Below are 15,242 nucleotides of genomic sequence, written 5' to 3'. Positions count from 1 at the left end.
TTTAATAAAAATAAATGTGATATTGGATATGTCAAACTGTAGTCTTTGAAAGACAATTCAATTGAAATAAATAATAGAAGGAACGGACAAAGATCGAACGCTTAAGCATTATTGAGTAAAAATTTGAGTCTTTCTGTTTTCTCGTTGCCTGTCCCTTTATTCTTTTCAAGAAAAATACAAAAAGTAATAGTTCTACGAAGAAAGGTTTTTAAGAGAAAGGATTTCTAAAAGAAATGGCTTTTGAATCTACCGATTTGTTTAAGTAAAATAAAGTGTCTGGCATTTTTTCATATTGTATTAATTTGGAAAGAATGTTTTTCAAATTGGAGTTCTTTGTGTGCAAAATTTTTTCCAAGAATCGATCATTCTCGAAAGGATAATTCACGCACATAAAATTGCTTTCCAGATCTTACTTTGCGCGAGTCCGAACTCTTTCCTCATAAATTAGCAAATATTTTGAAAGTCGTTACATAAATTTTATCAATATTGCGATTGCATTCAGCGACGAATTTCGATATTCCCCAGTATCCGTATTAAGGACGTTGGTAAATTTAGTGGAGTTCCCAAATATTATTCCGCACGCTTTCTCCGAGCGAAAAGAAAGATTGTAACAAACTTTATAAATTTTTCTCTCGTAAACCTGTTAAACCGGAAATTTAATAATTTTACAATTTATTCATAATTTTAAAATTACTAGTATATAAATTTAATGATCATTTTTTAATCTCTTTTAATCAGTTTTAAACTCACGCATGCACTTTAACAAATGCTAAGGTCAGACTAAAAGTAGAAAGAATAATAATATAAAAATCTGTGCAATATATGTTTTAAATATTGTTGTTTAATATTTTTTCTTTTCTATGTTAAAAATTAGTTAAATTCTAAATTTCCCCAATAGACACATTTGGTGGTAAAAGAAAAATCAAAAGGATATCTTATTATTATTATTGTTAGACGCAAGAAAATTTTGTTAAAGTTTATAATGGCAATTGAAATTTTTCGTTCTTTGTTAGACGTTACCTCTGATTAATTAATTATTTATTTCCAATAAAATATACGATTATGCGATGTCTCACAAGATTTTTGTGTATAAATAAAAAAAGTAAAATGTCAAACTATTCGCGATTGCTCGAGCGTTAAATTATGACACGCCTAATGACTTTCTGCCACCATCGGAAGAATGGCTTACGGCCCTGAGTCCCAGTCGTGCAGCGAGGGGCACCTGCTCTGGATCCGAGAGACGTTACACGCAACGGACATACCCTACGTATTTTCTCTGGTCGGTTACATTCCGTTTCGTTCCGGGCAAACGGGTATAAAGGGCAGCGGTTCTCAACTGTCAAATTGTGGAAGAGATGACTTCCACGAAAAAATAAAGGGAGATAAAAATCACGGATAAATATTTTTCAAATATGAAAATTGTCTGCCAATTACGTCGTGTCTATTATCATCTTTCGCGCTGATTTTTATGATTTATGAGAAATGTTTTTTTATCGTCGCTCAAAGTGTTAGTTTTAATTGCGTCTTTTCCATTTTGTACAGAATGGTGCATAAATTACAGGTTTAAAATATTAATTTTTTTTTATTTAAAATTTTTTCTTTTCAATATTTTTATTTCTTACGATTGAAAACTAATGTCATGAAATGTTTGTAAATGTTATATTTGTTATACAACATGATTATGCAACGTGATTACTTGGGGACACATTTTAAAATCGATGACAAACTTTATCCTGGCTTACTCAATATTTTCGTTATCGTACTATAATCAACATATGCCACGAACCGACAAGAGCGTCAGGAAACAGCTGACTTTTCGGGAAAGCAGCTGCTTCTTAGATATATTTACTCGTTCGCGCGAGTCCCTTCAAACCTTTCCCTTTAGAAGTTTCCTTTTCTATATTTTACGGCCGTGCTACAACCAATTATTACCATAAGAAATTATATACTTTAACGCGCGCGACATTAGAGAAAGTCACGTGTTCGCTTGGAAATTTTCATTTCGAAGACCGCGAGTGATGAAATGAAACAGAGGCTCGAACGCGTCAAGTCCACTGTCGCGTTCGTTTGAAAAAAATCGATATCGCTTTTGAAGAATCGGCCTTGTAAAATGAAAGGCGAACTCGGCGCATCGCATCTTTCTCCTTTTCGCTCGCGAATATCCATCGGGACGACTGGAACCGGCGTGGCGCGGGCCACGCCGGAAAACAGCTGACTTGTACTTTTTCGTTCGAGAAGCAGCTGGTCGGCCAGTCTCTCTTTCTCTGCATGGGCCAAGAACCGTCTGCGTTCCTTATACTGGGTGTGCCCTCCATCGATCCATAAGCAAGCACGTCGGTTCATTTCAATGTAATTATATGCATGAGATAATAGAGAAATTTCTCGGTATTGTTCTTTCGTTATAAAAACAAAAAGATATATAATAACCGCAGGAAGTTACAATAATATACTCGTAAAGTAACATTGCATTGCAATTATTGAAATTTTCATTGCAATTTGGTTCAATTTTATTTTACTTCTTGTTATACTGCATCAAAAGATATAAAACAAAATTTCCTCAGATAATTTAATACCACGATTATATAAAAGAATTAATTATCTTCAATAAATATGTAGCCTTAACAGCTTGTGCATTAGAAAATATGTTAATATAAAATATTAATTAGCGTCAAATTACGGCAATTAAAAGTTAATTTATTGCACGAGACACAATGATTTATATATATATGTTAATCTTTAAAGTATATAAAAATCGCGGTTTTAAAAGAAAACTTTTAATGCATGCGTTTAGAGATGCGCGCAACAAGTAATGAAAATTACAAGAATTTTCCACTTTCGATCATTATTTCCGCGTGACGCCTCTAACCATGGGTCATTTTCCCGTTTAACTGCAAAAGAAGGAGGCGGAATTTACTGTCGGTTCATTACCTCCTATGGTATTATGGATAATGGAAAGTAGACGGCAGTAAAGGTCATAAAAAACTTGAACGCGTTTGTTACCACCGTATATATATAATATATATATATGGATACCTCTCTGATAGGGACCAGAGAAGGTGTCTGTGAAGTTGGCACGACATTTTACGAATTAAAAAAAAATAGTAAGAGTTCTTATAGCACTTTTCATAGTTCTACAGTTCCTGATAAAAATTAAAAAGAGTTCCGCATTTTTTATATTAAAAAATCAAAATTGAAAAAATGTGCTAACTTCGCGAATCTAGCACGACACCTTCCTTCTAAAGTACTAAAACGCGTTGAATATCATTTTTGGAAAGAGTTCCCGATAGTTCTACGCAAGATTAGCATATATATGCAATTTCAGATCGATATTCATCAATTAACGATTTTTAATCGATTTTTAATATCCACGTTTAGATGTCGTGCTAACTTCGCCAATCTAGCACGACACCCTCCCCTTTAAAGTACTAAAACGCGTTGAATAATATCATTTTCGGGAAGAGTTCCCGATAGTTCTGCACAAGTTCAGCATATATATGCAATTTCAGATCGATATTCATCAATTAATAATTTTTAAACGATTTTTAATATCTACGTCCAGCACGACATTTAGTGAAAATGTGTCGTGCTGATGATTTTCCGTAGTTTTAACGGTAGTTCTCTATAATTCTATAAGAGTTCTATACTTTAGACACATTTTTTCAAAGAGTTCCGACTGTTTACTATTTTTTAAACAATTTTTCACAATTACGTTCAGCACGACATTTAGTGAAAATGTGTCGTGCTGATGATTTTCCGTAATTTTAACGGTAGTTCTCTACAATTCTATTGTTTAAAAAATAGTAAATAGTCGGAACTCTTTGAAAAAATGTTTCTAAAGTATAGAACTCTTATAGAACTGTAGAGAACTACCGTTAAAACTGTGGAAAATTATCAGCACGTCACATTTTTACTAAGTGTCGTGCTGAACGTAATTACGAAAAATTGTTTAAAAATAATAAACAGTCGGAACTCTTTGAAAAAATGTTTCTAAAGTATAGAACTCTTATAGAACTGTAGAGAACTACCGTTAAAACTGTGGAAAATCATCAGCACGACACATTTTCACTAAGTGTCGTGCTGAACGTAATTACGAAAAATTGTTTAAAAATAATAAACAGTCGGAACTCTTTGAAAAAATGTTTCTAAAGTATAGAACTTTTATAGAATTGTAGAGAACTACCGTTAAAACTACGGAAAATCATCAGCACGACACATTTTCACTAAATGTCGTGCTGGACGTAGATATTAAAAATCGATTAAAAATCGTTAATTGATGAATATCGATCTGAAATTACATATATATGCTAATCTTGCGTAGAACTATCGGGAACTCTTTCCAAAAATGATATTATTCAACGCGTTTTAGTACTTTAGAGGAAGGTATCGTGCTAGATTCGCGAAGTTAGCACATTTTTTCAATTTTGATTTTTTAATATAAAAAATGCGGAACTCTTTTTAATTTTTATCAGGAACTGTAGAACTATGAAAAGTGCTATAAGAACTCTTACTGTTTTTTTTTTAATTCGTAAAATGTGCCAACTTCACAGACACCACGGACGCGAGGGGCAGATTACAAAAGTGATGAAAAAAGTAGTAGAGGAGGCGCTGCTACAAGGGCGAATTGCAGCACACTCCCTCTCTTTCTCTCTGCCCGGCCAAACAATATGTTGTCTTTAAAAAAAATCGTCAAGTGGCGTTTTTCCGAAGACAACATATTGTTTACCCGGCTTGAAAACATCATATATCTTTATTGTAGACTAAATAGAAGCTTCATGTTAATTTTTAAGCAAATCGGAGGTGATGACATTAATATAGAAATTTATCTTTCGAGTATATAAAAGCATTTACGATTCCAAAAATAATGATTTTCGCAGAGATTATCGCTGTCGTCCAAATCTATCAAACATAAGTCGCAATAAAAACAATATACCTGTTCTAAATTTCCTGTGAAATAAAATCTCGCTTCCGCTAATTGCTTCTTAGGATAATATTTCGTTCGAGACTATGATACAAAACTTTGAAGATGAGCTTGATAAAAGCGATATTTTTAGGATGTTTACTATACGGAATGCAGTAACGTAACAATGTTAATATAACAATACTAAGGTCTCAAATGCTTTCATATTTCGTTTGTTTTTCGTAATTTGCAACATAAAAAAAATTCTGAGTAATTTATTCATTTGTTTTACTGTATATCAATATCTGCAGAATAAGAATTAATGTATAAAAATGTTTAAAATTTTATGCAAAAAAAGAGTAAAATTTCCCACAAAACATCAATGTATACGACGCTGTATTAGTCTGCTGCATTATAGTAAATTCCTTCGCTTCTATTTGTTTTTTATTTCAGAATATACATATAAATTTCGGATATATATACATGAAGAAGAATATCTGCTGAAGTTTTGTCACAAAGCGACAAAATGTTTATGTTTCTTAATAGATGAATTTCGAGATTGCACATATTGAGTTATTTCTATAATTGCTTAATTGTTTAAATACTTTTTTTGTCCGCATAATTAAAAAAATTAATGCGCAAGTATGATATAATGTGAACTACTTCTATATAATGCGATAATATAATGCGAAATAGTTCAGTTTTGTATACAAGTTAAATTTTCAATTAAGAATATCATATTTCACTTTTATTTTTTATCTTGTTTCTAAAATCAACTTTTTGTTAACTAACTGTGTGCGATCAAGCTATCAATAACAATTTCATATTGACATAGAAATTGATCGAATAATCATTATAATTTATAAAACATTCGTAATATAAAATCGTAAAAGTATGAATTAAAATAATGAATTGTATGTTCAATAGTTTCAATAGTTTAGTGACGAAAAATCGACAATACTATTTTTTCGCTCCGAGATTGAGCAATTATGTTTATAAATTTAATATTATAAAAAAGAGTAACATTTTGGAGAGATGATTTAGTAAAAGATTTGATACATTAAAAGATGTGTATACATTTATTTCCTACACTCGTAGAAAATGCTCGAAACTACACCGACGATATATTATATATTCGCGTGTATAAGTATACATGTACGAAAGAAATTTGTACGAGTACTAAAAGGCAAAAATCTCCACGAAAAAACTCGATGACAGCTCGACATGTAATTTCAAATTTCGAGGTGCGATGTGCGACACTTAAAACCATTGAAAATTGTGAAAAAAGTAGTCGGCATATCTAGTTTCAGTTTTTTGTTTACCTATTGAAGAACCGAGGCCGAGCGTGCCATATAAGGAATAAGAGATAAGCTAAGCGCGAGAGAGACGGAAGAAAGGGAATAGAGAGAGAAAAAGTCGCTCGACGCTCGAGGCTCGAGTCCGCGTGGACTCGAATGAAAAAGAACGAGACACGACGAGGAACGAAAAAGGATGCTAGAAGAAAATTCGAAACGCCAATAAGACGCGAGGTTTCGCCAATAAAACGAGATGTTTTGCGAGTGAAATAAATTTCGATTTTTCTATTGGATTGAGAATCGAACGACTTTGGATTATTGGTCATCGCTCGATGACTCCGCGCGGATTATTTAGGTCGCGATTCCGCGTGTATTATTTAGGATTTAAGTCGGAATATTCCGTCGATAAATCATGAGATGCACGTGCCATGCGGATCACAATACATCTCCCAAACCACGATTTTTCAATTAAACTATTGATTATGATTATTGGCAAGCGATAATTTCTCAGATTTCATAAGCTTCATACATTACGATTATCAATACTTTGGCGCATATATTTTTCTATAATCAATAAATAATGATATAAATAATTCGACTAACATTTCGCCGGCAGCATTTTTCCTGTAGGAAGACCTCTGCGTCGGGAAATGTCCTCGTAGAAGCTCAGCTTCGAAACACTTTACACTCGCGTTACTTTATTTCGTTGGCGACGAGCGGCGACGCCCGGGTTTCAACTATCACAATCTTCGACGCGTTTCGGTAAAACGCGAGAAACGCGAGAGCTTATTCGCGCACGACCGACGCTCTATTTTCGCGTCGCCACTTTTTTCAAGGCCAATTTATCGCAGGGCCTTATCGACCGACGTTGGCGACTTCCCCGCGACGCACTCAGGAGTCGCCGATATTCCCGAATTTGCGCTAATTTTATATATACAATACTTGCGAACGCGATCTAGAATGCTGCCTTCTACTGCACTTTTGAATTGTTCGTTATCAACGGTCGCGCCCTCATCGCCGGGCCACAAAAGTACGAGTATTAATTAGTGTCTTTACGCCGTTAATTATCGTACAAATCCGATCGCGTCGCGTGTCCCGACATCACGATCTCGATTGCACACGCGAAATTGATCTCGTCGACCGAGAATATCGCGTAACGATTCGTTTATTACTGCTGGTCAGTGCCAGTTACGGAACGTGCAACACGTCGCGACAAAATGGCCAAGTTGGAATGGAAGGGGGGCGGCCGAGTACGTGCGAGCTCGGCGACCCCCACCACTCCAACTTGGCGATATTGTCGCGACGTGTTGCGCGTTTCGTAACTGCCACAGACTGGCACGAATAAACGTACGCGAGATTTATACGATAATTAACGACGTAAAGACACTAATTAATACGCGTACTTTCGTGGACCGGCGATGAGCGTGCGACCGTTGATCACGAACAATGCGGAAATGCATTAGAGGGCGTGCAGCATTCTAGATTGTGTTCGGAAATGTATTCACCAAAATGCAGCATTTAACCGACCAATCAGAGACCGAGGATCTCTTCGTCCTGATTGATCAATCGAGCTCTCACTCTAGGTGAATATATTTCCGAACACAATCTAGAATGCCGACTCCTAGCGCACTTTTGAACTGTTCATGATCAATGGTCGCGCGTTTCATCGCCGGGCCACGAAAGTACGAATATTAATTAGTGCCTTCACGCCGTTAATTATCGTATAAATCCAAACGCGTCGCGTGTACCGACATCGCGACCACGATTGCACACGCGAAATTAAAGTCGGCCGGGTGTCTCGCGTAACGGTTCGTTCATTACTGACGCCGGTCACTGGTCACTGGTCACTGCCAGTTCCGGGACGCGCAACACGTCGCGACAGAATGCTCAGGTTGGAATGGAGGGGGTCGCCCGGGCCGCCAAGCCGAGCTCCACGTACGCCGCGACTCCCCCCCCTCCCATCCTCCTCAGCCACAAACGACATCAACCTTGGCGTATTGCGCGTCCCGAAATTGCTACTAATAAACGAACACGTTACGCGAGATTTCCGGTCGACGAGATCAATTTCGCGCGTGCGATCGCGATCACGATGTCGATACACGCGACGCGATCGGATTTATACGATAATTAACGTAAAGACACTAATTAATACCTGTACTTTCGTGGACCGGCGATGAGCGCGTTGATCACAAACAATGAGGAAATGCATTAGAGGGCAGCATTCTAGATTGTGTTCGGAAATATATTCACCTAGAGTGAAGAGCTCGATTGACCAATCAAGACAAAGAGATCCTCGGTCTCTGATTGGTCGGTCAAATGCTGCATTTTGGCGAATAAATTTCCGAACACAATCTAGAATGCTGCCGCCCTCTAATGCATTTCCGCATTGTTTGTGATTAACGGTCGCGCGCTAATTGCCGGGCCACGAAAGTACGAGTATTAATTAGTGTCTTTACGCCGTTAATTATCGTACTCGATCGCGTCGCGTGTATCGACATCGTGATCGCGACCGCATTGATCCGCGCGAAATTGATCTCGTCGGCCGGAAATCTAATTTTAATTCGCTAATTCAGGAATATCGGCGACTGCTGAGTGCGTCGCGGGAAAGTCGCCATCTTCTCGTTCGATAAGGCCCTGCGATGAGTTGGCCTTGAAAAAAGCGGCGATGCGAAAATGGAGCATCGGTCGTGCGCGAATAAGCTCTCGCGTTTCTCGCGTTTCGAAACGCGTCGAAGATTGTGATAGTTAAAACCCGGGCGTCGCTGCTCCTCGCCAACGAAATAAAGTAACGCGAGTGTAAAGTGTCTCGAAGCTGAGCTTCTACGAGGACAGTTCCCCCCGACGCAGAGGTTGGTTTCCTACAGCAAAAATGCTGCCGGCGAAATGTTAGTCGAATTATTTATATCATTATTTATTGATTATAGAAAAATATATGCGCCAAAGTATTGATAATCGTTATATATGAAGCTTATTATGAAATCTGTTTATACTTTATTCACTCTTGCGATCGCAATAACTGAATATTTCACTAGCGAATTTTGGAATCGCTATGCAATCGAGAAAATATATAATGAGTCTTATTTTCATATATATATATATATATATATATATATATATATATATATATATATATATATACTTATTTTCCCTAGACAATATATATTTTCACCCAAATTCAATTTCAACATTAAAATAAAAAATAATTTAATACTCCTCGATACGAGACGCAACAGAAAAGTTGTAGTACACAATATTTGATTTGTATAATAACAAATATACCTACACACATTAAAAGAGTTTTCAAAATAATGAATACTGCAAAAAATAATTTTTGCGTTCAACTACATTTTTTATTTATTCTTAAAAAACAGATATTTTATAAAAAATTTACGAAATAAGATATATTTCTTTCAAATATAAATTATTTTTTATTGCAATATATATGTATGAAGCAGAGAAGCCTGTCTTCGGATGCCTACGACTATCACCTTTATCAATGACGAGAAGGTAACGTGAGATGCACCGCGGCCATCAACACGATAACCGACTCATCGCAAAACATTTACGCTATTAAATAATGCGCAATCGCATTAATCCTCTGCTCGTCGTTGATCAATGAAAGCAAAACTGCGAGTTTACATTTTTTCTATTTTTTCAGAACAGCGGACAAAGATAGAAAAATCATGTTCAGTGAATCGTTAATCTCTCAAAATATACGTACAAATTTTCCCGGGATTACTGCCCTCGTTAATATTATTGTTCATTTTATTCATCTACAATAAATACCGCAGAGATACAGCAATACATTTCCATTTTTACGTAAAATTTCCCGCGCGTTAGGGCTCGTTATAGACAGTTCCATGATCAAAGCGATCGGGGAGAGCGTTGTTGAGATGCGACAATGCCGAGTTCACGTCGTTTGATCCAATCGCGCAATTAAAATGAGACTCCGGGAATTCCAAGAATACGCTCAGGCAAGAAAATGAGAGCGATTAATCTGACCCGCGCTTCGTTCCCTCGAATGTCTCTCCTCGCGTCGACGCGTCCCGCCATCGTCAGAAAGAATCACGAGATTTATTCACGCATAAGTGAATGAATGGTGCAGAATGAACGTATCGAAGAAGTAGGACGCTGACGAATAGGCACGAAATTACGCGGCTGAATGGTTGGAAAATTGTGCATATTTTACGGTAATATTCGCTGGAAAATATCACTTAATATCGGTAATGTCGTCGTTTAAATTAATTATCTTAATGTCAAAAAGTGACAAATTCATTGAAGTCAAATTCAAGAATAGCACTTGCACTTTCTTTATATTGCTATGCAATTGTATTCAAATTATATCTTCAAATATATGAATAAAAATATCAAGTATAAATTTTTGTATTAATTGACTTTTATCAAGTACACTGAAAAAAAATTGTTAACTTGACTAAATCGTTCAACTAAATTACTATTTTGTTAATTGAACATATATTAGTATTTAAGTCAAATATACGTTTTGTTAGATTTAATATTTTATATTTAATTTAAATATTTCTATATGTTCAATTAAAATAATATTTAGTTGAACGATTTAGTCAAGTTAACAAATTTTTTTTCAGTGTACGTCAATATCGAGAAAACTATAAAAAAATTGTCATCCCTTAGATATTTATGAAAGTATGACCTGAAAATTTTTCTCGAAGAATTTATCATAAATGTATGGCGCAGTAGTTTAAAATAAATTGCGTCGAATAAATCGATGCGATATAAACGAATGAATAAAATGCCATGTTGAAAAGTTATTAATTTATGCTCGATTTTCGCAGCCTAATTCCATTCCGGTCACGAGCAATAAGCTTTGCCGAGCTTTTAGTTTAAACTCCGATAAAAACATGGGAATGTTCTCGATACGTTTCGCTTCCATCTTCGTTCGACGAGCTTTTCTCAAATTTAAATGCGAACGACAAATTTTAATCATCCTGCCAACTCGACTGAAAGCTTTCCACCAATTTGCAACAGCACTGAAAGTAGGAGACGACGACGCGATCCACAAAAACAAATGATCGATTATCGTTTTTTCCAGTTAATTAAACATTTAGAGTATTTTCGAATCACCTAGATATATAATTTCATCGAATTTATTCATAGTTAATCACAACTGCCATAGTTAGGTAATACAATTTGCATAAATAATATAATATAAAGTATCACGATATATCAAAATCTGCAGATATTGATTTCTATAACAGATATTGATCTAAAATATTTAAATTTACAAAGTAAAAGCATGAAAGTCACGCAAATTAAAGATTTTATCTTTCGTAAAATATTTACATTTAATTCGTTTTTTGAAAATTTATTACTTAAGTGTGATATAATTAACAAATATTTGAAATATTAATAAAGTATGTACTGATGATGTGCATGAGGACTTTAATGAATAAAACAAATTGATTTAATAATTTGTACGGCCAATCGGTTAACAGAAATTGATTTCAATAAATTGAACGGCAAACCGGTTAACGAAAATTTGATTTCAGACTCATTTATACGTTTGATTCTGAAAGTCATAACGCGAAGATAAATAGAGATTTCAAATTAAACCGCTGCTAAAGAAGTTCGTAACGAATATTTATTCGTATTTATTCAGAAATGTCAACGACCGAATCGCGTTAACTATTTACGATTATGTGACGAAAATTTTTGGGACGTATAATCGATACACGCCTTATACGACCACGAAATTGACTCGTTAAATTTTCATGACGATTAAATACGTCTTCTTAATAATAATCGTCAATAAAAGCTATGAGATATATACTTTGTACGACCGACTTAGTGTTAGTGATCAAAATCTTTTGCAATTTATTTAATTTGATTATATATAAATAAAACACATAAAAAACTTAAATTTTTTTTTAAATAATAATATATCCCGATTTAATCAATCTATTCAGAGGAAATACATACACAATATTTTTTATGCAACTATATAAAATAAGATTAATTTTTAAAATAAAAATAGCGCCATAAAAAAGCACTAAACGTTTAGTATATCCAATATAAATCTGACAATCAATATTTTACGTTATATTAGTATACAGTAATAAAGACATGCTCAAAGAATAATTATGTAAACGTGGAGAAAGCAAAATTAATATTTATTGGTAAAAGTGAAACATTATGGCGATACTGTTTTATTTCGCTCAATTAACGATTCATTAGCGTTGTGAGTGTTTAATTAAATATTTGCGCATCGTGCAAAGAGAAAAAAAAAGGGGGAACGAAAAGAAAACGACCGCGCTTAATTCGAATAATTTTCCCTCAAGGTTATAGCAACGAAGAGAGTTCCAAGAGAGAAAAAAAGTTAAAAAAAAAAAAAAATCAAGACGTATCGCGCGACGTGGTAAGAGCGAAAGCGGCTTGCTGCTTTGACGATTTTTCTCGCTGCGGAAATGTACCAAGGTTACGTTGGACGCTTTGTTGCCTCAGGGCCGATTTCTCGCAACCTGTTACATCAAATCGCACCACGAAACGACCGCCTTTACATAATAATATATACGACCGACGAAAATTTGATGGGCATAAATCCACAATCATTTATCATTCGTGTCGTTCGCAAGTTCTTATCATTTTCTTATTTCGAAAAACTCATTTAAATGATAATATTTGTGACTGCGTTTCCGCTCTTTTGATTTCTTTAAAACAAACTTGAAAAAGAGGAGAGTCTATTTATCTTGGGTTAGATAAAACTTGTCTAAAGCAATTGTCCATTTGTCACACATATGTATAAATAACGATAAAAATGGAATAAATTCAAAGTAAACTGTCATGAGAAGGTAGTGGAAAACAAGTAAAAAATATATAGAATAAAATTTTTTGATGTAGTATAGTTTTTTCGCGAGAAAAAAAGTTTGAAGTCGAAAATAATGTATGTTCGATCACATATATTGACACTTGTGTGTGTCTATCGACTATCAAAATAGTTCTTACACATCTAACTTCAGAATCTGTTTACATGACAATACACATCTATCACACACTGCGACACTGATATCGCTGTCAGTTCAGTGACCTTTCAAAATAGCAAGATACAGCAATCGCGAATACATTGAAACTTTTCTAAGAATTTGTGATAGTAATTTATCGAAAATTATTATTATTTCAAGAAATGAATGCAAAAGCGTTACTGCATTATATTGTCAGTCGAAAATAGATATTCGAAAATTAATGTAAAATTAATGAAACAAGATGTGTGTATTTATTACTTTTTCTCTCGACGAAAAATTATCTCTGCTTATTGTATCATAAATTACTGAATGTTATATATATGTATATATAACGAGGGGTGTCTCGTTCATCAAAAATTTGTACATGCATTGCAAATTATTGAGAACTCTAAGTAATTCCATATGTAATGCGCCGTGTAATTCTAAAAGTAATGCTAAGGAATGCGTGTAATTATGTTCTTCTTTTTAATTAATTTTAAATGAAATATATTATATCATATAGTACCAATGTATTATGCAAAAAATTTTAAATTAATATTTTTTTAAAATTAATATTGCAAATATTTAGTTGGAACACTTAAATTAAGATATTATATTATAATTGGATATTAAGATATAACAAAAAAGTTACGCATTCCCAATTATAAATTTTAAAAAATGTCATTTTAAACTTCGTGATTAAACAATTCAGAAATGTTTAAAAATTAACTTTAAAAAACATTTTTAATAAAAATTTCTCTCATATAAACTTGAACACACACAAAATACAAATAAAATTATATTAGATCTGAACAAATTAAATATCAAATATTAATGATTTCCATAAATTATAATATTTAATAAAATATATATTTAAAAAATCATCATGTTTACTTTTTAAGACGTTTTAATCTTGTCTAGGTTATTATTGTTTTATGCTTGTAAATCAATAATAGTACGAAGCAATGCGTAATTTCATAAAAAATGTACATGCATCGCGACAGTGTGAGACACCCCTCGTGTATATATTTATAAGAAGTTTATCATTAGGCGACAGGAAACCTCCATGGTATCTACTTCAGTTATAATTTCCTCGCATACATCTCGAGTCGTAATCTCCCCAGAGTTATACCGCGAACAGTAGCAGCCGATTTTACGCCGAACCTCCCGCTAAGATCGTAAAAGCGCGCGCCGGAGACGGAGTCCGAGCGTATCCGAGGCAGCTTTTTTCCCGTATACACGCGTGTACGTGCTCTGCAGTGTATTACACACACGCACGTTAACAACGAAGATGACGAGGACGGGAGGAAGGGACATTTATCGCCCGCGATCCGTCACCTCCGGCGCACATGCTGAAGGAATTAAGATTTTTTGTCCGGTTGCCTCGGAACGAGTTAGGCGTTTATCGTCGTTTCGGAATCGTCGTCGTGTTCCCGAGACACAAGACAGAAAAGAGGAGGAAAAAAAGCCGTGAGACGGCTATTGTATCGCGCCGGTCCATCCTTGAGATATTTCATAGCTGACGGAGTTTCTCGCTTTTGTACAGATTGGTATAAATTTTTACTCACCAGCGCGGCTGTCGCTGGCGATTTTTAGCACTGTTGCCTCCGAGTCCTGGACTGTTTCACCGGATAGGAACTGCGACACTACGCACCTATGAATAAAGAAAACATAAGTCTTTTGATACATCAAGTACACATGCATGTTGCATCTCGAAATCTGTTTACATGTATACAATACATAAAAATCCAGTTTCACATGAGAATCCTGGAGAATAAATCTAAGAAACTCGGATGAAAAGAAAAACGCTGCGAGATCTAAATATTTTCACTCGTTTTGTATATTCGACGTCTCGGGTATAATAAACTGCGTGTGTAAAAAGGGTCTCTCGCGATCCCGAAAAAACCGCACGCAACATGTAAATAACGTACAGACGCGACATTGAACGTCATCGTCGAAAAACGTACACGATATACAAAGAAAACTCAGTACACCCGTTACGTCGTCATATATATGCCAGGCTTACAAAAACGAGATCTTTCGAGAGGTTGTATCTCCCCGAACCGGAAGCTGCAT

At 34.9% G+C, this 15,242-nt stretch overlaps 2 protein-coding genes across 3 annotated transcripts in view; one reads left to right on the top strand and one right to left on the bottom strand.

Annotated features, from left to right (window-relative positions):
- Positions 1-15,242, bottom strand: part of Brat (tripartite motif-containing protein brain tumor) — a 114,311-nt gene that overhangs the window by 81,025 nt on the left and 18,044 nt on the right. For both annotated transcript variants that reach the window (XM_083037534.1, XM_083037517.1), the window contains exon 2: positions 14,735-14,820. The gene's annotated coding sequence lies outside the window, so the exon portion shown is untranslated. The remainder of the gene's footprint in view (positions 1-14,734; positions 14,821-15,242) is intronic.
- The window catches only part of LOC145944442 (uncharacterized), a 50,986-nt gene continuing 43,445 nt past the window's right edge, over positions 7,702-15,242 (top strand). Inside the window, exon 1 of the mRNA XM_083052803.1 lies at positions 7,702-7,775. Coding sequence (XP_082908929.1) covers positions 7,702-7,775 — 74 coding nt within the window. The remainder of the gene's footprint in view (positions 7,776-15,242) is intronic.

Source organism: Prenolepis imparis, unplaced genomic scaffold (genome assembly GCF_030444845.1).
Source record: "Prenolepis imparis isolate NDT839.2.m4 unplaced genomic scaffold, iyPreImpa1.0 SCAF_1, whole genome shotgun sequence".
NCBI lineage: Eukaryota > Metazoa > Arthropoda > Insecta > Hymenoptera > Formicidae > Prenolepis > Prenolepis imparis.
Note: the sequence above shows the minus strand (reverse complement) of the source record. Positions and strands in the feature narration are given on the sequence as shown.